Source organism: Hyperolius riggenbachi, chromosome 8 (genome assembly GCF_040937935.1).
Source record: "Hyperolius riggenbachi isolate aHypRig1 chromosome 8, aHypRig1.pri, whole genome shotgun sequence".
In the NCBI taxonomy this organism is placed as follows: Eukaryota; Metazoa; Chordata; class Amphibia; order Anura; family Hyperoliidae; genus Hyperolius; species Hyperolius riggenbachi.
Genome location: NC_090653.1, coordinates 21654641 through 21680321, shown reverse-complemented (window position 1 = coordinate 21680321; position 25681 = coordinate 21654641). Strand labels below are relative to the sequence as shown.

Genomic DNA, 25681 nt, shown 5'->3' with positions numbered 1-25681 from the left:
ATGTACACCACTTTGTATTGGTCTTTCATGTGGAATTCCAATAAAATTGATGCGTGTTTGTGGCAGTAATGTGACAAAATGTGGAAAACTTCAAGGGGGCCCGAATACTTTTGCAACCCACTGTATTTGGCTGATGTTGGCTGCACCCACTTTTTCTAACTCTAACACACAATTACTGAGTTACTCAATGACCAAGTTTTGTTAACTTTGCAGTCTTTGGCATCGATAATTTGCATTGAAATGAAACAAATCTGATTGGCTGTTTTTGGCTCCACCCTCTTTTCTGAATTTGCACCCCAGTCACCCAATGACCAACTGTACCAGGTTTGAGGCTTGTGCCATTAACAGTGCAAGAATGGCAGCTATTAATATTAAATATTCCCCTTGAAAATCAATAGTGAATTTTGATTGGCTGTTGTAGGCTCCACCCACTTTTCTGAATTTTAATCCCAGTCACCCAGTAACCAACTGTGCAAAGTTTGGGAACTCTGCCATTAACAGTGTAAGAATGGCAGCAGTTTACATTTTCCCAGTGAAATTTGTATTTGTCTCCGCCCACTTTTTGGTTATGGTGATAAAAAGTATCCTATATGTTATTCCAGGTAATGTACTGTGTGTGTGCCAAATTTCATTCAAATCTGTTCAGCCGTTGTTGCGTGATCGAGTAACAAACATCCAAACGTCTGCATTTATAATATTAGTGGGATGTTTGTTGTTTTTTCTTTCTCAGTTGTATGAAGTAAACGTTGTTTGTTTTTCTCCAGCCTGTGATCCCGACCAGTCCCACAAGTGGCAACACAACGCCAACGGGTACAATGGGAATGCCTTCCAAAGTGGACAGTTCCACTATGCACGACGTCTTCATCCTCTCTCCCGTATCTGGACTTTATGGGCCAAGGTAAGGACCATCTCATCCAATGACAGAGGAGCCCCAGGTGGTCCTACACTAGCAGACGGTCCTGATCAATCTTAAGCGAAGTTTGGGGTTGGGTTAATGGAAGGTTGAATGGCGGAGTGTTGAGTTTATTCTACATCAAGCAATGCATTGCCGTACTTAGCGGGGGTGTGATCAATTCTAATCAGACTCCTTCTGATAACTGATGAGAATCAAGATGTTGTGATTCTTGCTTCATCGTTTGTATTCAGACCGGGCACCATGGAAGTAGAATTGGCCAACTATCTGCGTGTTTAACCTTCGTGACTTTCCGAAGAAGAAGGCCTGAACGCTTGCTAAAGTTTTGAACGCTTGTTAACCACTTCACCACTGAGGGGTATTACCCCTTGAGCACCAGAGGAATTTTCACCTTTCAGCGCTCCTTCCATTCATTCGTCTATAACTTTATCATTACTTATCACAATGAAATGAACTATATCTTGTTCTTTTCGCCACCAATTAGGCTTTCTTTAGGTGGGACATTATGCCAAGAATTTTTATTCTTAATGTGTTTTAATGGGAAAAAAGGAAAAAATGTGGGAAAAAAAGTATTATTTTTCAGTTTTCGGCCTTTATAGTTTTTAAATAATGCATGCTACTGTAATTAAAACCCATGAAATTTATTTGCCCATTTGTCCCGGTTATAAAACTGTTTAAATTATGACCCTATCACAATGTTTGGCGCCAATATTTTATTTGGAAATAAAGGTGCATTTTTTTCAGTTTTGCGTCCATCCCTAATTACAAGCCCGCAGTTTATAAAGTAACAGTGTTATACCCTCTTGACATAAATATTTAAAAAGTTCAGTCCCTAAGGTAACTATTATTATATTATTATATTGTGAACTTGCTCAATATTCTAGTCTCAAAGTTTCAGCCTTTAATCAGCTAAATCATCCAAAACTCCTGCAAAGGGTTCCGATTTCATGTATTAGTTTCACCTTTTAAGTTGAATTACTGAAATAAATGGACTTCTGTAAAATATTCTAATCAAGTTTCACCTGAACATCGCCAAAGTCTTCTGTAGTGCTGTACATAAGACAAAATAAATATCGGGGAACATAGATACATAAGAAACTCAAAACTCTGTACGCTCAAGGCATCCAGCAATACAAATACATATAGTACATCTGTTGATGTGTGGTTTGAGAAATCGCCAATACTGGTACCAGGGCCGGCCCGCTCATGAGGCGGGGTGAAACTTTTGCCTCAGGCGGCAAATTTCCAGGGGCGGCATCCGCCCGTCCGTGCGGGGAGCCGGCCGCCGAGCTGGAGGGGTAGCTGGCAGGACGGGGGTATTGGGCCTAGCGGCGGGGGGGGTCGGACCTCCCCCCTCCCTCGCCTGGGTCCCCCGTCCTCCGCTCCCCTCCAGCCTTACATAGAAGCAGCCGCTATTTGTAAGAGGCACGGGCGGGGAGGACTCACCTCTTCCTCGATCCAGCGTGCGCTCCACTGACGTCACTTCCTGCAACGCTGCAGGAAGTGATGTCAGTGGAGCGCACGCTGGGAAGAGGTGAGTCCTCCCCGCCCGTGCGTCTTACAAATAGCGGCTGCTTCTTCTATGTAAGGCTGGAGGGGAGCGCAGTTCGGGGGACCCAGGCGAGGGAGGGGGGGTACGACCCCCTTCCCGCCGCTAGGCCCAATACCCCGTCCTGCTAGCTACCCCTCCAGCTCGGCGGCCCCCCAGAGCGCCCCCCCCCCACCGGGGGGGGGGTGGCGGCGGAAATTTTTTTTTTGCCTCAGGCGGCAAAAAGTCTAGGGCCGGCCCTGACTGGTACATGTTCATTTGATAAATTACAGTAGAATAAGAAACACTAGTAAGAGGTCCTTGCCCTTGCGAGCTTACAATCTAGAGGGTAGTGGTTGGAGACACTAGAGGAGAGCAGATTGGGCAGTGAGCCTCCAATGCTTCCAAAACCTTATTATAGGCTTGTCTGAACTGAAGGTGTGTTTTGAGAGAATATTTGAAGGTTTCCAGGCTCAGAGCATGAAAGACAGGCTGTGGGAGAGAGTTCCAAAGGAGAGGTGATGTTTGTGAGAAGTCCTGGATGCGGGAGTGAGACCAAGTTAGACGACAAGAGCAAGGGCGTAACAATAGACCCTGCAAGGGGTGCAGCTGCAGGGGGCCCATAGGCCACAGGGGGCCCTGTCCTCAGAGACTGACAACTAAGGGCGAGGAGAGAAAAAGCTTTCTGCTCTCTGCACAATTGTTCTAATGACTGCATCTGCTCAGCCACTGATAAGGAATCATACAAAGTTTTTTAGACAAAGATTTGTAGACAGTCCCTATTCAGTGTGCAAGGGGAGGGGGCCCCATCCAAAGTTTTGCACAGGGGCCCAGGGATTTCTAGTTACGCCCCTGGACAAGAGGGTCTCCTGTGAGTAAAGAAAGGGATAGTATGTGGAGATTAGCGAGGAAATGTAAGGAGGTGACAACTTATGAAGAGCTTTGTATGATAAGTTGAGGAGTTTAAAGCAGTGTCAAGTTTGGCTGACTGGTGAAGAATTTTCAGTTGTCCTTTAAAGGGACACTGTAGGGGGGTCGGGGGAAAATGAGTTGAAGTTTCCCGGGGCGTCTAATGGTCCCCCGCAGATATCCTGTGCCCGCGCAGCCCCTCACTGATGTTCCGGCCCCGCCTCCCGTTCACTTCTGGAATTTCAGACTTTAAAGTTTCAAAACCACTGCGCCTGCGTTGCCGTGTCCCAGGGCCGGGCCGAGGCATAGGCTGGAGAGGCTCCAGCCTCAGGGCGCTGTGTAGGAGGGGGCGCACAATTCATTCAGCTGTCATTCCTAATTGTATATGAAGCAGAAAGAAATAAGAAAAGGGGATACATAGCAGTGACTGCAAGCCAGATAACTAGATATTAAGGTGTTGGGGAGGTTGTGGGCCCTGTGGCCCTCTTAGTCTAATTACAGTCAGTGTGTGACGGCTGGGGTGGGAGGGATGGAGGGGCGCACTTTGGTGTCTCAGCCTTGGGTGCTGGAGGACCTTGTCCCGGCTCTGCTGATGGCACCAGGAGCGTACTGCGCAGGCAGAGACCATACTGGGCCTGTGCAGTACGCTCCTGGTGACATCAGCAGGAACGAGGACAAGACAACGTAGGCACAGTGGTTTTCAGACTTTAAAGTCTGACATTCCAGAAGTGAACCGGAGGTGGGGCCGGAGCATTGGTGAGTGGCTGCACGGGCACAGGATGTCTGCGGGGGACAGTTAGAAGCCCTGGATAAGTTCAACTCATTTTCCCCCGACCCCCCTACAGTATCCCTTTAAAGCGGAACTGAAAATCTTCTTAAAATAGTTTCACTTACCTGGGGCTTCTGCCAGCCCCTTGCAGCCGTCCTGTCCCACGCTGGTCCTCCACGATCCTCCGTTCTCCCGCCGCCAGCTACTTTCAGTTTCGCTGACAGGCCACTGCGCCTGCGCGGCTCTGGCCACGAGCATCTTTCTTTGCGTTCCAGTCTGCAATAGCGATATTGCAGACAGGAACTCAGAAAAAGGATACACTTGGCAGGGCTGCGCAGGCGCAGTGGCCCCTCGGCTTACAGGTTGAGTATCGAAACTAGCTGGCGGCGGGGAACAGAGGATCGTGGAGGACCGGCGTGGGACAGGACGGCTGCAAGGGGCTGGCAGAAGCCCCAGGTAAGTGAAACACTTTATTTTTAGAAGATCTTCAGTTCCGCTTTAAGGCCGCTCATTCAAGCAGTATCAGTGCAGCTGCTGTCACCAAACCATCATCCAAAAAGATTGTGACAGGTAACAGGAAGCAAAAGGAGTTGAGCCAAAGGATTGTTTTTATTTTCTTCTTCTTTCTCTCCTCAACAAAAGTTTGGTCTGACTTTGAAGGTGATTTCTTCTGATCCCGTTTTTCGTCTCTTATCTCCGCAGGGACGACCTTGGCATTGTATCATGTGACGACATCAATAAGTACGGCGTCAGCAAGATGGGGATGAAGGGCTCCGACTCGCCCAGCTACTTCCTGGAGCACGAGAGCGGCAAATATTACACGCTGATTGAAGGTGAGGGACATGGCGTGGGCTCAGAGTATGACAGAGGTAGATCGACAGGGGTGCGCAGAAGAGAAAAGACACCAACACACGGTACGATACGCTATCTAGCCCCTCCCCTCTGTACCACCCCCGCCCTCATTTCTCTACCCTGAGTGTGAATGATGCATCCTACTGTGTGCACAATGGCGGGCGCTGCTGAATCCCATCTGTTGTTAAGATGTCATTATGTACATTGCAATATAACCGTTTAATAGTGACCCGGGGCATGACCTGACTTCAGGGTGGCCCCTTCCTACAACTCCCCTTAACCCTGTGCCCATAGCTCCCAACTGTCCTTCTTTTGGAGGGACAGTCCCTCTTTGGGAACCCTTTCCCCTATGACCCTCTGTCTTCCTCTTTTGTCCCTCTTTCTGGACTGATGTACAGATCTTTGTAAATATATGTACTTTTCTACTGAAAAAATGTTTAATTGACTCTAAACTGTATTTCCGTCCTTTAAAGCGGAACTGAAAAAAGAAGGTATTGGTTGGTATGGGTGTAGCCATTGTTTATTCGGGCTGCACCAGATAGGAGAGGGGTTGCTGTACAGCACAGAGGGATGCATCTCTACATAAAAGGGGGGCTGCATTTGGAAGGGGAATTTCAGTAACAACTACCGGTAGTTCATCTAAGGAAAACAAAAAAACTACAAATCTGCTGCTGCTTGTGATGGGATAGAACAAATCCAATCTCTAGCAGGACTTTTGTTGCAGAGAGTTATGAAGAAGTGCGGTGAAAGATATTGCGACTAATACGATTTTGCAACTTGCTGTGCAGCGCATGCATGCCGTGCAGAACTGCACATGCGCACCTTCTCTCACTGTAACTATGTAACTATTTGCAACCGCCAGTGTTTATTTCCCTCCAGGGGGGTTATTAGTCACTCACCAGGGAGGGGGGGGGGGGTTATTTGTTCCCAACAAGTGGGCAAGGGAGGTAGTTTTGGCGCACGGAGTTCACCGCCAGGCGCAGAAGCCAGGCACCCCATAGCAGCAATGTAATGCTGTGCAGGGAACATAATGGTAATTTGGTGCTCAGTCGGTTGCCAGAACCCGTATTACATCTCCCTCCGAGGGGGAATAGTACTAAACACTGCCAGGGAGTTTCTCTCATCCGGCTCTCCCGCCAACCAAATCACAGATGGCCATATAATACGAACGCCAAGAGGGAGTTACTACTCCCCTCCGGGGTGGGGTGGGGGGTAGTTTCCCACCAGAGGAGGCTTCTGTGTGAGAATACGGTTAGGTTGGGTTGCATTTTCGGGTATACTAATACCTATAAATTATTGCAACTGGTTGCAAAATCTTATAAAGTTGCAATAGATTTCATCACAGAGGCGCCTCGGGTCGGCAGGAATTCACACCTCCGGCCGAGCTGGCGAGTTCTCGGGTTGCATCACGGTGAGGAGGTCACCGACTCCGCTCAGCGACTTTGTGGCCTCTCCGTAACCCGGCAAACATCGCAGAGCTTCCCTAAACACCGTAAATCCACTCGGGGGCCCGAGCTCATCAATATTTGACTGCTTCTGTCCTCTTGGAGGAAGTGTGAAAAGGCGAGGCGGCCATGCAGAAGCCACTTAATGCACAAACTCTGCAAATGCCAGAATGATTAATTCATGATGTGAGCTGATTCCGCTTTCACCTGACGGAGGGGGCAGAAGATCCCTCCAAATCTCTGGAACGGCGGCAGATCCGCAGAGCCTGACTTATTACAGGATAATGAGCTCTCACTGTACATTACGGCTATTTATGGGAGGTGGGAGATGCCCAACCACATGCTAATGATTCAGGCGGGAATGCAAATTTCATGGACGATGTAGACAGCTTGGATTGGGCCAGTCACATTACACAGGAAGTGGTTTATATAAACAAATGGCATGAAATTTCATCAGCTAACCACACCCATCTCCCCCTCCCTCTGCTCCCTCCTGTGGGCAGGGTCAGCTCTGAGTTCACAGGAAATGACTGGCTGATGTCTTCTCCCAGCTCCTTCCTGACTACTTCCTGTGGGTGATGATGATCTCATCTGCGGGAGGAGTTTGGACATCTCACAGGCTGCTGTTAAAGGAGAACTGAAGTGAGAGGGATATGGGGCTGCCATATTTATTTCCTGTTAAACAATACCAGTTGCCTGGGATCTATTTGGCTGCAGTAGTGTCTGAATTACACCAGAAACAAGCATGCAGCTAATCTTGTCACATCTCACAATAATGTCAGAAAACACCAGATCTGCTGCATGCTTGTTCAGGGTCTATGGCTGAAAGTATTAGAGGCGGAGGATCAGCAGGATAGCCAGGAAACTGGTATTGCTTAAAAGAAAATAAATACGGCAGCCTGAATATACCTCTCACTTCAGCTGTCCTTTAAGGTGCCCACACATCAGACGATGTTATTATTATTATTATTTATTGGATTTATATAGCGCCAACATATTACGCAGCGCTGTACAATAAATAGGATTACAGACAATAACAGGGGTGACAGCACAATACAGATAATAGACAATAGATACAACAATACAGGTAATAGCAATAAGATACACAACACAATGCAGATAGGAGTATAATGCCAGATCATACACTGGAGTGATAGTGGTAAAATACAAGTTCCCATAATTCTGGGTAAAGTGCACACAGTGATGTGTGATACACAAAGGAAAAGGGCCCAGCCAAAGGCTTACAATCTATAGGGAGAAGGGGGGGGTTGGTGACACGAAAGGAGGGGGTGCGTCAAGAAGTTCTTGGCAGAGAGGGTTAGGGCAGATGTAGTAGCAGATTGGCCAAGAGACAGCTCTCTCTCTGATTGAATCTGATCGCAGAGAGATCTATTGCCTGCCCATACAATGCAGGCCCATTCCGCATGAAATCTCTTGGGAATCGGCCTTGTGAAGCCCAGGTCTGTGGAGTCGGAGTTGGAGGCGGCAGTTTCATAAACTGTGGAGTCAGAGTCGGATGATTTTTGTACCGAATCCTTAGTTCTATTTTAAGTATTAGACTAAAGCTGGCCACTAACGGTCCAATTTCTAGCGAAAAATTGTTCGAGCAATCAGAAATTCTGATCGGACGAAAAATCGTTCACTACACCATCAACTAACCAATCATTGCTTCCTATCTATCACGACCACCAAGAAAATCCAAATTTTCGGCCGACATTTTTTTCACTCGTTCATAATCGATTGTGTCCACCAATGGAGATTATTTACAACCAATCCGATCAGAATTTCTGATCGCTCTAACGATTTTTCGCTAGAAATTGGACCATTAGTGGCCAGCTTAAGAAGTCGAAGTCAGAGCCATTTTGGGTACCTGGAGTCGGAGTTGGAGTCGGTGGTTTAAAAAACTGAGGAGTTGAAGTTGGAGTCGGATGATTTTTGTACCGACTCCACAGTCCTGGTGATGCTGCATCTATTGCTGCCCCCTACAGTAAGGGCCCGTTTCCACTTGTGCGGTGCGAAATCGCTGCATAATCACCGCTGACGAAATCCCGTACGGGTGCGAATCCGCATGTGGTTTTTGCCGCGATTTCGCATAGGTTAGGGTATAGGAGATTTTAACCATGTCACTGCCTGTGTGAATTTACATTAGATCATATGCGAGATCGCACGCAAAATCGCGGGGAAAAAACGCATGCCAAAACCACATGCGATTTCCCTATTAAATACATTTCGTGCGATTCGCCTGCATTCCACACGCAAGTAAATTCTGTGGGCTCTGCCGTGCAGAAAAATCCTGCACAGAAAAACGCTCACGAAACCTGACAAGTGGAAACGGTCCCATCCACTTGTATTGGCTGTGCGAATTTGCATGCAGGAAACGAATGCAGATTCACTCTAGTGGAAATGGGTACTAAGTGTTCCCCATGCATTTCATACTTTCCCTGTCCGCTGTCTCCCACCTCGGTCTCCATTCATCTTCCGCATTACCGGGGGGAGGGGGGGGGGGCTACAGATGTTAAGCACATGGGGCATGTGATGTCATACACCCGCCGCATTCTTTACTGAAGCCCAGCGGCAATGCATAAGATAAATGGTGACCACAGCGGGAAGCAGCAAACAGTGAGGCCTGGTGCACACCAAAACCCGCTAGCAGATCCGCAAAATGCTAGCAGATTTTGAAATGCTTTTTCTTATTTTTCTGTAGCGTTTCAGCTAGCATTTTGCGGTTTTGGGAAGCGTTTTTGGTGTAGTAGATTTCATGTATTGTTACAGTAAAGCTGTTACTGAACAGCTACTGTAACAAAAAACGCCTGGCAAACCGCTCTGATCTGCCGTTTTTCAGAGCGGTTTGCGTTTTTCCTATACTTAACATTGAGGCAGAAACGCATCCGCAATCCAAAATCTGCAGCAGCCCGGGAGTATGCGTTTCTGCAAAACGCCTCCCGCTCTGGTGTGCACCAGCCCATTGAGATACATTACCCTAGCAGATCCGCACCCGCAAGCGGATCGCAAACTGCAGCCGAACCGCTCTGGTGTGCACTAGGCCGTAGAGTGTGAAATGGACAGGCAGGGGGCACCGTCACAGTAGTGGAAACAGCGCCGGGAGTTCCAGCGTGTTCATCGCTCGTCCCAGTTCCCAGTTCATCGCTCGTGCAGTGAGCAGGGAGGCTGGCCAGTATAAGTCCTTTGCCGGGAGTGTCTTTATAAGGAATTAAGGCCATGCTGAGAATCCTCCATGAGGAGATGAGCTGGTCCAAAACCTGTCGGTTCTGTCAGATTTCTACTACCTACTGTAAGTGACACCAGGATAGGAGAAAAGTAATGTATGGCTCATTTTACTCTGGAAGAAACATACTTATTATTTGTATGTGTTTACATGTATTTTAAATTTTTTTGTGATAGTTGTCCATAAAGAAAACCATGAGAATCCCCCATGAGAAGATGGGCTAGTCCAAGATCTGTTGCTTCTGTCAGATTTTAGCTGCTTACTTTTCTCACTAGAGTGGGCCTTTAAAGAGAATCTGTACTCTAAAATTCTTACAATAAAAAGCATACCATTCTATTCATTATGTTCTCCTGGGCCCCTCTTTGCTGTTTCTGCCACTCCCTGCTGCAATCCTGACTTGTAATTAACAGTTTTAGGCAGTGTTTACAAACAAAAGATATAGCAAGTGATAGGCTGAGAGTACTCAGTGTGTGAGTCATACAGAGTGTGCAGGGGGCCTGGAGAGGGTGTGTATAGCTTCTATCCAATCACAAGCAGCACAGCACATTCCAGCCTGAGTGCCTGAGCCTGACAGAGCCGACAGAGGAGAGAAGATTAGATCATATAACAAAGATAATACAGCCACTGTGCAACTAGGAAAGGCTGCAGTTAGACAGAGCACATTAGAACAGGTATAGAAACTTATAGGATAGAAGAAATAAGGATGAAAATTGTGTTACAGAGTCTCTTTAAGACTTTTATTACAATGCCTCAAAATGGGTTTAATGAACAATATTAGCGTTGAAGAGAAGTGTGTTCTATCAGGAAGGGCGTTGCCATAGTCTGATAACTTGATATGCCTCTATCAGTACCGGAACTGCTCAGTACATAACAATACTGATACTAACGGCATCACCATGGTATAAGAAAGGAGATGAGTCAAAGCAAATAGAAACCACAAAGATGAAATAGGCTGGTGAGCAGACATTCGCACCCACAAGAGATGTATATAGGCAGGCTATTGTGAATATGCACACCTCATTTATTTTTTATTAAATCCACTAAAGACTGTGTTGAAGAGATTGATAAATTGTGAAGAGATCAATAAATTGTGACTTAAAGAGAACCTATACTGAGTATAAATATTTAAAATAAACACATGAGTTAACTTCAAATGAACATTACATAGTTACCTTGCCATCAGTTCATCTCAGAAGCTCACCATTTTCTTCTGACAATAATCCCTTCCAGTTCTGACAACATTTTGTCAGATCTGAAATATATCAGTTGCTGTCAGTAAAATATCAGTTGCTGTCAGTTATAGCTGAGAGGAAAACTGATGTACCATGTAATGTCCATGTTTCCCTATGGCTCAAGTGGGCGATGTTACAGTTTAACTGTGTGCTGACCAGAAAGCTGTTATGGGTAATGGCAATTTTCAAAATGGAGGACGGAAAATTCCCTTGATCACAGTGAACAAACAGGAAGCAGGACAGGAGAAAGACACTGAGGAGTAGACTACATGGAAGGTAAGTATGACTTGTGTATGCTTATTTTGACTTTTAATGTTCAGTTCAGGTTTTCTTTAAAGAGGAACTCCAGTGAAAATAATGTAATAAAAAAGTGCTTCATTTTTACAATAATTATGTGTAAATGATTTAGTCAGTGTTTGCCCATTGTAAAATCTTTTAAATCCCTGATGTACATTCTGACATTTAATACATGGCGACATTTTTACTGCTGGCAGGTGATGTAGCTGCTGCATGTTTTTTTGGCAGTTGGAAACAGCTGTAAACCGCTATTTCCCACAATGTAGCAAGGTTCGCAGACAGGAAACTGCCAGGAGTACCACATCCTCAGAGTTTCTTGTGGGAGGGGTTTCACCACAATATCAGTCATACAGCGCCCCCTGATGGTCTGTTTGTGAAAAGGAATAGATTTCTCATGTAAAAGGGGGCATCAGCTACTGCTTGGGATAAAGTTCAATTCTTGGTCGGAGTTTCTCTTTAAAGAGAATCTGTATTTACAAAATGAAGTATAAACAAACATCCCTGCCTGTTTGGGGTCATCTCCTAGCCCCCTCTGTAATATTTTTGCTGCTCTCCGCTGCAAATAAAGAGGGTAAAAAAACTGTTTTATAAACTGTTTTGTAAACAGAAAAGATGGCCACCAAAACAGGAAGTACATCAGCAGAGCAGTGAACTCAGTTAATACACAGTGAGTACACAGAGAATTCAGTGAGTTACACATTGAATTCAGTCTCCAGAGGTTATGTGCAAGTTTTGAAAGAGCTCTGTGTCAATGAAGCATGACAAGCTGTGTCTTTAGAGCCTGGAGTCTCAGCTCTACACTCGTGTCAGCCTGACAGGCAGCTTCCTCCTCAGCCAGCTATTCTTTGTTCAGTTTATCAGTCTGTGTTCATCAGCCTCACAGATAGCAGACAAGCTGACAGTGAGAGCAGGGACATTGTCTGTGAGGAATAATCATCACAGTAGCACTGGAGGGGCTTGGAAGGAGTTAACTTGTTCACATTACTGAAAAGTTGGCAGCCTTCCAGACATGACAAATCCGACAGGGGAAAGATAAGTTGATTTATTACAGAGATGGTGCAAGTAGAAAGTGCTGCAGTAAGCCAGAGCACAATGGAACAGCCTTAGGAACATGTAGGATAGGAGAAATACTGCAAACATTTTTGTTACAGAGTCTCTTTAAACTACACCCCAAAGTGGGATTAAAAAAACAAAAACGTTAGATACCTACCTATGTAAAGGAAGGGCTCTGGCCAGCATAGAGCCTTCTCACTCCTCTCTGTGTCCCGGTGTTCCACCGCCAGGCCCTGGTGAAGGTTTGCAACCTCTTTGGCCCTTTTTGCAGGGCTGTGGAGTCGGAGCAATTTTGGTTACCTGGAGTCAGTCGATGGTTTCATAAACTGAGAAATCAGATGATTTTTGTGCCATCTCCACAGCCCTGCCTCCTTGTGCAGCCTTTGGAAGTACTTGCGTATTCACGCATGTACAGTACCGAGGGCCAAAACGGTATCTAGTCGCAGAACTAGGAGGGTCAATGCTGGAATGACGGGGCAGAGAGAGTTCTGAAGTCAGTGGAAATAATACCCAGTCTCCCAGAGTGCACTGGGAAAAGAATTCTGCATAGCTAAATAGCCTAGGCTTAGTATCACTGAAAGGGCAGGGAAGCATTCCAATATACAGCAATATATAGATATAGGAAGTTTTATATGGATGCTGAAACCAGGAAAACATTCTCGTAAAAGTGGGTACCCTGAATAATTTACTGCATTCTACTACATGCCACTACAGGGCCTCTTTAAAGCCCACCTGAAGTGAGAGGGATGTGGAGGCTGCCATATTTATTTCCTTTTAAACAATACCAGTTGCCTGGCTGTCCTGCTGATCCTCTGCCTCTAATACGTTTAGCCATAGCCCCTGAACAAGCATGCAGCATATCAGATGTTTCTGACTGAAGTCGGACTGGATTAGCTGAATGCTTGTTTCAGATGTGTGATTCAGACTCTAATGCAGCCAAAGAGATCAGCAGGGCTGCCAGGGAACTGGTATTGTTTACAAGGAAATAAATATGACAGCCTCCATATTCTTCTCACTACAGCTGTCCTTTAATTGCATCTGATAACTTTTGGAAGAGGAAATTCTTGAAATTCACATTAATGACAGACACAGTTAAATGTTATTCCTCTTCCACATTCCGTGCAATGACAGCTGATATCTTACCACTTCAAGGGAACCTGAAGGGAGAGGTATATGGAGGCTGCCATATTTATTCCCTTTTAAACAATACCAGTTGCCTGGCAGCCCTGCTGATCTATTTGGCTGCAGTAGTGTCTGAATCACACACCTGAAACAAGCACGCAGCTAATCCAGTCAGACTTTATGGTCTACGGCTAGGCGTATTAGAGGCAGAGGATCGGCAGGAAAGCCAGGCAATCTGCATTGCTAACAAGGCAGCCTCCATATCCCCCTCACTTAAGGTTCCCTTTAAAGTGGACCTGGACTCAGAACTTCCTCTCTGCTCTACAAGATAAGCAACAGCATAACGACCTTTAAAGAAAAACATTTCTTTGTTACAGCTGATACAAATACTGTAATAAATCTGCAGTGCGTCTACTTCCTGCTTTCACGGAAGCAGACATAGGGTCAACATCCCGTGTTTACAAATTAGCTGCTCGTCACGAGGCAGTCATGTGACACAGCTGAGCGATCAAATTACAGTTGTGATTAGTCACAGATGAGGGGGATTAGACAGGCTAAACGCTCTACATACATACAGGGTGCATTTCTCTGTTTTCCTTCTGTCCTGTGCAAGAGTTCAGGACCATTTAAAGTGAACCAGAGATGAAGCACCCTCATGTATTTTACCATATATATCAGTGGGAACATTAGAGAAAACACCTACCCTGCTCTCTGTTTCATTCTTCGCTGCTCAGCCTGCTTGTTACCAGCCCTAATAAAATCCCCGACTGAGCAGTTGCTCAGGAATCATTATAGCTGAGTCAGTATAGCACAGCCAGCAGGGGGCAGGCTTGGGCTTGAAAAGACATCAGAGAAGACAGGCTCAGCTATAATGATTCCTGAGCAAAGCCAGACTGAATGCTCAGTCCGGGATTTTATCAGGGCTGATAACAAGCAGGCTGAGTAGTGAAGGATAAAACAGAGAGCAGGGTAGGTGTTTACTGTCATGTTCCCACTGATATATATGGTAAAATACATGAGGGTGCTTCATCTTTGAGTAATATGAGGGAATACCTAAAGTATCCATTCAAAGTATATTCAGTCAGTTTTCTATTACCAGTACTTATATTTGATAAGATTGTATCATTAGTGGGCACCTATAGTGTGTTGTTGATCTCAGCATACATGGATCAGTGCCAACAAGTGGTTAAATGTCACAGTAACGTGAGATGATTGTCTCCCCTTTGGTGGATTCCTCCTGGTAGTGATATGGAAGGGACAGCCACACTCCGAGTGCTCCTTTTCTCCTGCCTAACCTGTTTGAGTTTTTGTTTTGTTGCAGCGTAGCATCCTCGTTCTTCGGCAGCAGATATAACCGATCTCCCTCTTCTCTGTGCAGGAGATCTACGGCCGGTGTCCATGCCCACCGACTACAGCTGGATAGGAGACCCCAAAGAACCCAACATGTACAAGAGAGGGAGTCGAGGTGAGTGAGTCCTTGTGCCTGCAATCCTCTTTGTTTACAGCTAGTCCCGATCTCAGTGGGGCCCACAGGAGCTGTTTCAGATGCACTTTGGTGGCGATTCCAAAACCGCTAGTCTAATAAAAGTCAATAAAGTTGATTAAGCAGGAGAAATAGCGATTTTCCCAAACCACAACAGCGAATCCTTCAGCATTTCTTGAGCGATTGCAATTTAAAGGACCACTATCGAGGAAAAAGTAGGCATTTAAAATCTGACAGAACCGACAGGTTTTGAGCCAGTCCATCTCCTCATGGGGGATTCTCAGGGTTTTCTTTGTTTTCAACAGCATTTCCTGAACAGCAGTAGCAAAGACTAACTGACAAAATAGTGTGCAAGTGAGTAGGGAGGCTGGCTGACAGCTTACTATTTTGGCAGTTAAACTGCTGTTCAGGAAATGTTAAAACAAAGAAAACCCTGAGAATCCCCCATGAGGAAATGGACTGGCCCAAAACCTGCCGGTTCTGTCAGATTTAAAGAGAATCTGTATTGTTAAAATCGCACAAAAGTAAACATACCAGTGCGTTAGGGGACATCTCCTAATTTTTTTGTGTCCCTTTAATTCAAAGTATGGCCCCATTCATACTGGGAATAACAAAGCGTGATGCCTTTTTCTGCGATTTTGGCGCAATTTCTTTTTTTTTTATTTCTAATTTGAGTGAACGAGAATTGCATTGCGATCAGCAAAGGGCAATATGTTGCCGGAAAGCGCCCGAGTGTGAAATGCCTATACAGGATTGCTGCAAAATCGCTTTTCACTCAGAGCGATTTGTAGCGATTTTACTACCCAGAACCCCCCAAAAAATGGGCAATTGCAATGTGTGTATAAATGTATGTGTGTGTATAAATAACTAACATTAAAGGGAACCTAAACTGAGAGGGATATGGATGTTTCCTTTTAAACAATACCAGTTGCCTGGCAGTCCTGCTGATCTCTTTGGCTGCAGTAGTGGCTGAATCACACACCTGAAACAAGCATGCAGCTCAGTCAGAGCACCTGATCTGCATGCTTGTTTAGGGGCTGTGGCTAAAAGTATTAGAGACACAGGATCAGCAGGAGAGTCAGGCAACTGGTATCATTTTAAAAGGAAATATCCATATTCTTCTCAGTTTAGGTTCCCTTTTTAAAATGAAAACTGTTCCAAAAGTGCCAGAAATTTCATGGGAAAAAGCAGCAAAAATTGCTACTAAAAGTTCTCAGCAGTTTCTATTACAATTCACGATTCACAGTGGGCTCCAGCCCTTATAATACCGTAAGCATTCAGCTGAGTCAGGTCTGGTTCACACTTGGATGCTTTCCAGCGCTTTGTTCATTGCCAGCGAACAGCAAAGTGCTGTTGCTATTATATCCCTATGGATACATTCTCACTTCGATGTTTGCATGTTTGCAATTTGCATAAATCGCAAACGTGCGGCTTGCAGCGCTTTGGGGGCCATTGCGATTTGATTCCCATTCTGTTGAACGGGAAAATCACGACACAAAATCACATTCGCGTTTTGCGTAGTAGTGGGAACTCGCCCTCAGAATTAAAGCAGACACAGGTTTTGGCCTGGCGCTGGGAGCGGAGCATCCCTTTAATTCGGAGAAGAGGTTCTGCGCAGAGACGCCTGTCCCATTAGCGTGCGTTGCCGCGTAGGCGCGTGATGTACCGCCAGCATTAGGAAGCCCACTCCTGCTATTATCAGCTCACTTGCTGGAACGGTTTTCGTTCCCTCGGCGTTAGAATAGCAAACAAAGGTTTTTCCGAGGACTCTTCGTCTTATCTCTCCGTATAAACGCGTCCCGGATCTGACAGCGCCTCACAAACATCGGCCGCGCAATTTAGTCACTCTTTTGTCATCTATTATTGGCTTGGCTCTTATTCCAGAATTAATACAGAGGCGTGGAGGAGAGGATGACAGCTCTTTGTCAGCTCTGTAGACAGCGAGGCTTCATTTCAGCAGCGTTTTAGTCCCACTTTAAGTTCTTTGCATTTTCGGTGCACCCATGGGGCTTGCCGACAGCCTAAATCCCATTTCTGATGACAAAAAGTTTGTAGTGAGAGTCCTATGTAGGCTGTTATGTTCATCCACCGGTCATGCTGATCCTATGGCTTCAGTAGTGTCTGAGTGTATGTTGTGTTCCTTTTTTTCTTTCTCTGCCTGAAAGAGTTAAACATCAGGTATGCAAGTAACAGTTTTTGTCCGGAACCTGGTCAGGCTGGGTCAGACTATAGCATAATGCTCACTGATAAATAATTACAGCCATAAAACACTTTCCTGTCAGTAAATGGCTTCTGAGAGCAGGAAAGAGATAAAAAGGGTCAATAATTCATAGATTTGAGCTCTGGCATACTTCAGTAAATGTGTCATTGAGCAGAGACAATGAAACAGTAAAAACTTAAAAACTAGATTTAAATATAAAATAAAACTGTGCGATATCTAAAAATAGGTTGTCCTTAAAGCGGACCCAAACCAAACATTTTTTTTAATTAAAAATATTTAGTTGCATCACTCTGACACATACAAAGATAAATAAACACTCCTTCAAGCCTATGAGCATTTCAGTGCATGCTTTTCACTCTCCTCTTTTCATTACTAGGATTATACTGGGGGCAGCCATTAGCAATGCCTCCATTGCCCGGCAATTTGAAAGGAAGGGAGGGGTTCCTCCAATAAATGTCAATAAATGTCAAATATTTGTCATCATGCAGCTGAAAAAAGGCTGCTATTTATTATTATAATTTAGAAAATAGATTTTATATCTGAAATCTTGTATTTTTAATCTGGGTCCACTTTAAGTTATCACCACTGTAGTTATACATACACATGTCTGATTTTTCCAAATGACCGGTCGTTTGGACGTCAAATCAGGCGTGTGTACAAACGGTCCTTCAGCTGATAGCCAGCCTTATCAGCTGAACGATCGTTTGTACACACGCCCGATTTGATTTCCGAACAACCGGTCGTTTGGAAAAATCAAAAGTGTGAATGTACCTTTACATGCAGTAGATAGGGAGGAGAGGAGCACACGAAGGCAGAATGTAGCTCTGCTCCTCCTGCTGTCTCCTTACAGCAAGCCTGCAGCCTTTGTATGGCAGCCAGGGAAGGAGAGAGAGCGAGCGAGAGTAGCTGTGCATGTGTGTGTGTACATAAGCTTGAGGTCTCTCTTTTTCTCCCTCCCTGTGTGCATGCTGTGCATTTCTCTCTTTACACAGTCCCCTGTATAAAATATTAGAAAAATGAAGCAGACAGCTCAGAATCCTGCACTTTACATTGCAGTCTGTAGTAACACTCCACTTAACGACAACTCAGGCCAGGTGAAAACTCCTCACACACTTTACAGTTGTTATCACTGGCATTCCTCTTTGTGAATTAACATCTGGTCTTTAAAGGGACACTTAAGTCAAAAAAAAAAAATGAGTTTTACTTACCTGGGGCTTCCAATAGCCCCCTGCAGCTGTCCGGTGCCCTCGCCGTCTCTCTCCGATCCTCCTGGCCCCGCTGGCAGCCACTTCCTGTTTCGGTGACAGGAGCTGACAGGCTGGGGACACGAGTGATTCTTCGCGTTCCTGGCCACAATAACGCCATCTATGCTGCTATAGCATATATCATATACCATATAGCAGCATAGAGGGTGCTAATGTGTCTGGGAACGCGAAGAATCACTCGCGTCCCCAGCCTGTCAGCTCCTGTCACCGAAACAGGAAGTGGCTGCCGGCGGGGCCAGGAGGATTGGAGGGAGACGGCGAGGGCACCGGACAGCTGCACCGGCTATTGGAAGCCCTAGGTGAGTAAAACTTTTTTTTTTGTTTGACTTAAGTGTCCCTTTAAGTTTAGGACTCAGTCATTAAAGTGAACCTCCAGACTAAAAATCGACTCAGCAGCACTGAAAAGGCCTGGTGTTTCTTTAACAGTTTCACAGCATCAGAACTTTGTTTCTCTTATACAAGCCTCATTTTTAGCTGCACAGAAGAAAACTGCCCGGGCAGTTTTACCCTTATGGGGCTTGATTCACAAAGCGGTGCTAACTGTTAGCACGCCTGTGAAAACCCCCTTAGCACGTCTAAACGAGCTTTTCGTGCGTAAAACTTTACGCGCGCAAAACTTTATGCGCGTAAAACTTTACGCGTGCACTGCACAGAGCGCAGGGCGCTCCGCGCGAAGTGCACATTAAAGCCTATGGGACTTAGCGCGCATAAGACTTTGCGCGTGTAAAGTTTTACGTGCGCAAAGTTAGCGCACGATCTGATTGAGAGATCCGGTGCTAACCTACTTAGCACCCTGGTTAGCACGTCTAAAGACTTTAGACGTGCTAAGTAGGTTAGCACCGCTTTGTGAATCAAGCCCATGCTGTGCAAAGCATGATGGGATTTCTGATGTTGTTGCTCTCGTTCTGCTGTTTTGGTGCAAATTTTTGTCTTTTACCTCCTTTCAACCAAAAAGATGGCTGCCCCCATGACAAAGATGGCAGCCCCCATGAATCACAAACATTTGCTTTTTCTTTTAAAACAGGGTGGGTAAGAGATTATATTACCTATCTATTCTAATTAACATAACTAATGTAACTTAATGACAGTATTTTTGTTTAGGCTGAAGTTCCTCTTTAATTTAAGGAATCAGTCATTAACTTTAGGAATCTTTCCTTAACGTAAGGATAGAATCCATACGTTTAATGTTTGTCTGAGGTAAATTTAGTAGTGAATACTAAATGATTTATCACCATGGTGATAACAGTAAAAACAGCTCAGAATCATTATTAAAACCACCCTGGCGTTCTGATTAAATCGCCAGGGTGCCTGCGGGAGGGTTTTTTTTAAATAAAAAAAAAACTATTTCATGCAGCCAACTGAAAGTTGGCTGCATGAAAGCCCACTAGAGGGCGCTCCGGAGGCGTTCTTCCGATCGCCTCCGGCGGCCAGAAGTAACACGGAAGGCCGCAATAAGCGGCCTTCCGTGTTTCGCTTACCTCGTCGCCATGGCGACGAGCGGAGTGACGTCATGGACGTCAGCCGACGTCCTGACGTCAGCCGCCTCCGATCCAGCCCTTAGCGCTGGCCGGAACTGTTTGTTCCGGCTACGCTGGGCTCGGGCGGCTGGGGGGACCCTCTTTCGCCGCTGCACGCGGCGGATCGCCGCGCTGCAGCGGCAATCAGGCAGCACACGCGGCTGGCAAAGTGCCGGCTGCGTGTGCTGCTTTTTATTTGAAGCAAATCGGCCCAGCAGGGCCTGAGCGGCAGCCTCTGGCGGTGTTGGACGAGCTGAGCTCGTCCAGACCGCTCAGCAGGTTAAAGACAGGAGATAAGCTTAGTGAATTATAGCCAATGAGTGGTTTTTTTCTGCAATTGCGGCACCAACTAATAAATGCTGCAACACCTACAGCTCTCTCCACGGTGACAACCTCTGAGTTTCCTGTGACCTTCTGTTCACCAGACTCTGATAGGGGGACAGAGGACTCTGCACAGCTTCTCATTATGCCTTTGTGTTTATAGCTAACTGGTTCTAGCAGGGTAGTACTACTTATTTTGCAATCACAGCTAGCAGGTGCTACTAGCATTCTGTGCCACCACCTACCTGGCTTAGCCAGGACACCAATCTCCCTGTGCCCACCTCCAGCTGATGCTCCTAGGACATTGCCGCTCCCTCTGTGCCCGCCCCATGTTTCTGCTCTTGCCAGGGTAGAGTCCAGCATCGTACTTACTGGCCTCCTCTCCTCTTTTCTCTTCCTCCACTGACTCCGAGAACTCGCTGCTACGATATCTCAGTGATGACAAGATCCTGGTCATACAGGAGGAGCCGGTGACACAGAAAGACAACAAGAGGGACACGGGCCGGAGGTCCAGGAAAAAAAGCAAAAACCCTGGCAGCCCCAGTTACCCCATCAGCCCGTCAATGATTACCTCCAGCGGGCGACTGGACCCCTCCCAGCAGGACGCCATGACCTTCTCTCTGGCCGACAACAACACAGTGCCTCTCTACCATGTGAGTACCAACGTTTATATACTCTGAGTACTAGCGATTATATACTACTCTGTACCATGTGAGTACCAACGTTTATATACTCTGTACCATGTGAGTACTAACGTTTATATACTCTGAGTACTAGCGAATATATACTCTCTACCATGTGAGTAACGTTTATATACTGAGTACTAGCACTTATATACTCTGTGCCATGTTAGTACCAACGTTTATATACTGAGTACTAGTACTTATATACTCTGTACCATGTAAATACCAACGTTTATATACTGAGTACTAGCACTTATATACTCTGTGCCATGTGAGTACCAATGTTTATATACTCTGAGTACCAGCGCTTATGTACTCTGTACCATGTGAGTACCAACGTTTATATACTGAGTACTAGTGCTTATATACTCTGTACCATATGAGTACTAGCGTTTATATACTCTGTACCATATGAGTACTAGCGTTTATATACTCTGTACCATGTGAGTACCAACGTTTATGTACTCTGTGCCATGTAAGTACCATCATTTTTACAATCTGAGTACTGGCGTGTATGTGCTCCTGACCATTTGAGTACTAACATTTGTATACTCTGTACCTTGTGAGTACCAATGTGTATATACTCTGTACCATGAGAGTACTGACATTTATACAATCTGAGTACGGGCCTGAGCACACTGCTGCATTTATAAAAACACATAGAAACGCATGCGTTTTTAAAGCAATTTGAAATGCTTTTTTTAAGAGTTTGAATGCTCTTGTTTAACATGTTTAAATGCGTTTTAACATGTTTGAACGCATTATAATGCATTTAAACTCATTAAAATGCGTTTAAATGCATTTTAAAACACTTAAAAACCGCATGCGTTTCTATGCTTTTTTATAACCGCAGCAATGGGCTCAGGCCCTACTAGCGTGTATGTACTCCTGACCATTTGAGTACTAACGTTTATATACTCTGTACCATGTGAGTACCAACGTGTATATACTCTGTACCATGAGAGTACTGGCATTCATTTACTCTGTGTCATGTGAGTACCAGTGTTTATAGACTCTGTACTGAGTACTGCCCCTTATATACTCTCCACCATGTGAGTACCGATCTGTCCATCCAGTTATACCTCAGTGGCTGTCACCCACAGCTGTAGGATTTTCCTGTATTGTAAGACACAGGAGATGACAGTGGTCTGTGTATGGTCAGATCTCAGCAGTGATCTCATGTCTGTGGCTACACTGCTGCCCCCTCCTGACTGCAGAGATATAAACACAAACCCTTGGCCAAGCATTTGTGTTTAGCTCCGGTCACATGCTGAATTCCCCCTGAGGGAGGGCAGAGTGCAGCAGCCTCATCCAACCCCTTCTGCCTCAGTCATTGTTCCTTATCTCAGCCCGGACACTGCTGAGCTGTACCGTATACCCGTACATAGCATGTGTGATGTGTCATGTGACTACTGCATATTAGCATGTGTGATGTGTCATGTGACTACTACATACTGGCATGTGTGATGTGTCATGTGACTACTGCATACTGGCATGTGTGATGTGTGATGTGTCATGTGACTACTGCATATTCATTCATCTTTATCACCTCTGTTCTGTGGTCACTTCCGACATCACCGTCCATGCCTGGAAGCTTGCATACGTGAGTACCAATGTCTACTATCTATCTATCTATCTATCTATCTATCTATCTATCTATCTATCTGTCTATCTAGCTACTTGCCTGTCAGTCTATCTATCTATCTCTGGCTACCTATTTGTCTGTCTGTCTGTCTGTCTACCTTTATGTCTAGCTAATGCATCCTATCTATCTATCTATCTATCTATCTATCTATCTATCTATCTATCTATCTATCTATCTACCATAGGCATATATTGTTGCCATGTAATTTCATTTGTGACATCAATCTAAAATATGTGTACCGGTATGTATCTGTGCTATAAACCAGCAGATCTGGAGGTACAGTTGGATAAAAGGCTGTATATTTAGGCTGTATCTGTGCTATAGACCAGCAGATCTGGAGGTACAGTTGGATAAATGGCTGTATATTTAGGCTGTATCTGTGCTATAAACCAGCAGATCTGGATCTACAGTTGGATAAATGGCTGTATATTTAGGCTGTATCTGTGCTATAAACCAGCAGATCTGGATGTACAGTTGGATAAATGGCTGTATATTTAGGCTGTATCTGTGCTATAAACCAGCAGATCTGGAGGTACAGTTGGATAAATGGCTGTATATTTAGGCTGTATCTGTGCTATAAACCAGCAGATCTGGATGTACAGTTGGATAAATGGCTGTATATTTAGGTTGTATCTGTGCTATAAACCAGCAGATCTGGAGGTACAGTTGGATAAATGGCTGTATATTTAGGCTGTATCTGTGCTATAAACCAGCAGATCTGGAGGTACAGTTGGATAAATGGCTGTATATTTAGGCTGTATCTGTGCTATAAACCAGCAGATCTGGAGGTACAGTTGGATAAATGGCTGTATAGTTAGGCTATATCTGTTATATAATGCAGCAGATCTAGGTGTACAGTTGGATAAATGGCTGTATATTTAGGCTGTATCTGTGCTATAAACCAGCAGATTTGGATGTACAGTAGGATAAATGGCTGTATAGTTAGGCTGTATCTGTGCTATAAACCAGCAGATCTGGAGGTACAGTTGGATAAATGGCTGTATATTTAGGCTGTATCTGTGCTATAAACCAGCAGATCTGGAGGTACAGTTAGATAAATGGCTGTATATTTAGGCTGTATGTGTGTTATAAACCAGCAGATCTGGAGGTACAATTGGATAAATGGCTGTATATTTAGGCTGTATCTGTGCTATAAACAAGCAGATCTGGAGGTACAGTTGGATAAATGGCTGTATATTTAGGCTGTATCTGTGCTATAAACCAGCAGTTCTGGAGGTACAGTTGGATAAATGGCTGTATAGTTAGGCTGTATCTGTGCTATAAACCAGCAGATCTGGATGTACAGTGGGATAAATGGCTGTATATTTAGGCTGTATCAGTGCTATAAACCAGCAGATCTGGAGGTACAGTTGGATAAATGGCTGTATATTTAGGCTGTATCTGTGCTATAAACCAGCAGATCTGTATGTACAGTGGGATAAATGGCTGTATATTTAGGCTGTATCAGTGCTATAAACCAGCAGATCTGGATGTACAGTGGGATAAATGGCTGTATATTTAGGCTGTATCTGTGCTATAAACCAGCAGATCTGGAGGTACAGTTGGATAAATGGCTGTATATTTAGGCTGTATCTGTGCTATAAACCAGCAGATCTGGGGGTACAGTTGGATAAATGGCTGTATATTTAGGCTGTATCTGTGCTATAAACCAGCAGATCTGGGGGTACAGTTGGATAAATGGCTGTATATTTAGGCTGTATCTGTGCTATAAACCAGCAGATCTGGAAGTACAGTTGGATAAATGGCTGTATATTTAGGCTGTATCTGTGCTATAAACCAGCAGATCTGGGGGTACAGTTGGATAAATGGCTGTATATTTAGGCTGTATCTGTGCTGTAAACCAGCAGATCTGGAGGTACAGTTGGATAAATGGCTGTATATTTAGGCTGTATCTGTGCTATAGACCAGCAGATCTGGAGGTACAGTTGGATAAATGGCTGTATATTTAGGCTGTATCTGTGCTATAAACCAGCAGATCTGGAAGTACAGTTGGATAAATGGCTGTATATTTAGGCTGTATCTGTGCTATAAACCAGCAGATCTGGGGGTACAGTTGGATAAATGGCTGTATATTTAGGCTGTATCTGTGCTGTAAACCAGCAGATCTGGAGGTACAGTTGGATAAATGGCTGTATATTTAGGCTGTATCTGTGCTATAGACCAGCAGATCTGGGGGTACAGTTGGATAAATGGCTGTATATTTAGGCTGTATCTGTGCTGTAAACCAGCAGATCTGGAGGTACAGTTGGATAAATGGCTGTATATTTAGGCTGTATCTGTGCTATAGACCAGCAGATCTGGGGGTACAGTTGGATATAAGACTATATTTACGTATTGTCAGAGCTATAAGCCATCATGATACATATTTTAAATTACACAGAGAGTGATATGCCTATCTCCATTAGAATATATTATATTCTTACATCTATTCCCCAAAAAATTTCTGAAATAAATTATAATGAAAATAAAATTTAGCGAGCATTGAATGATAAATTACAACTAAGTAACGCGACTGAATTGTAAAAATAAAAAAATAAAAACAAAAACAGATGAAAGAGCTCAAGATTCTCTCGCATTAAATCAAAATCTTACATTGGAAGTAAAATACATTTTTTTTGCTGCATAAAAACCTGGGTGGCCACTGTAATTTCCGGTGTCTAATTAGCTGGATTCATAAAACGTTCTCTAATTATACCAGCGGATTGGAGCTGGTCTATTCATTCCAAGCATATCGTGTATAAAGGTAGCAATACACAGTTAAGGGGCCCATACACCTAACGATTTTCCCGCCGATATACAGCCAATTCGATCAGAGTGATCGAATCGGCTGTGAAATCGCCGCGCACACTGCTGACAGAACGATCGATTTCTGTCCGAAATCGATCGTTCCCGTCGATCCGTCCGTGCGGAAGATTTTTCTCGATCGCCGGCGGGTCGGGAGTGTGTCGATTGCGGCGTTCGAATGCCCGACGACCAACGCAATACAGCGGGTATACATTACCTGATCTGGCCGGCGCGAGTCCCCTGGTCCCTGCTGTCTTCTTTCCGCTCTGGGTTCCAGACCGGCTGCAGCTGCACAGAACTTCCTGTCCCGGCATGAAGTTTAAACAGTAGAGCGCCCTCTACTGTTTAAACTTCCCCTGGACAGGAAGTTCAGTAGCTGCAGGAACGGTCTGGAG

General features: G+C 44.9%; 1 protein-coding gene across 5 annotated transcripts in view; it reads left to right on the top strand.

The window, feature by feature from the left end:
• LOC137528643 (connector enhancer of kinase suppressor of ras 2-like) overlaps positions 1–25681 on the top strand; it is a 563792-nt gene that overhangs the window by 397062 nt on the left and 141049 nt on the right. For 4 of the 5 annotated variants that reach the window (XM_068250052.1, XM_068250051.1, XM_068250053.1 and 1 more), the window contains exons 10-13: positions 765–898; positions 4822–5033; positions 14725–14811; positions 20559–20806. In XM_068250052.1, the coding sequence (XP_068106153.1) occupies positions 765–898; positions 4822–5033; positions 14725–14811; positions 20559–20806 (681 nt within the window). The remainder of the gene's footprint in view (positions 1–764; positions 899–4821; positions 5034–14724; positions 14812–20558; positions 20807–25681) is intronic. The other variant, XM_068250054.1, reaches the window with a different exon arrangement.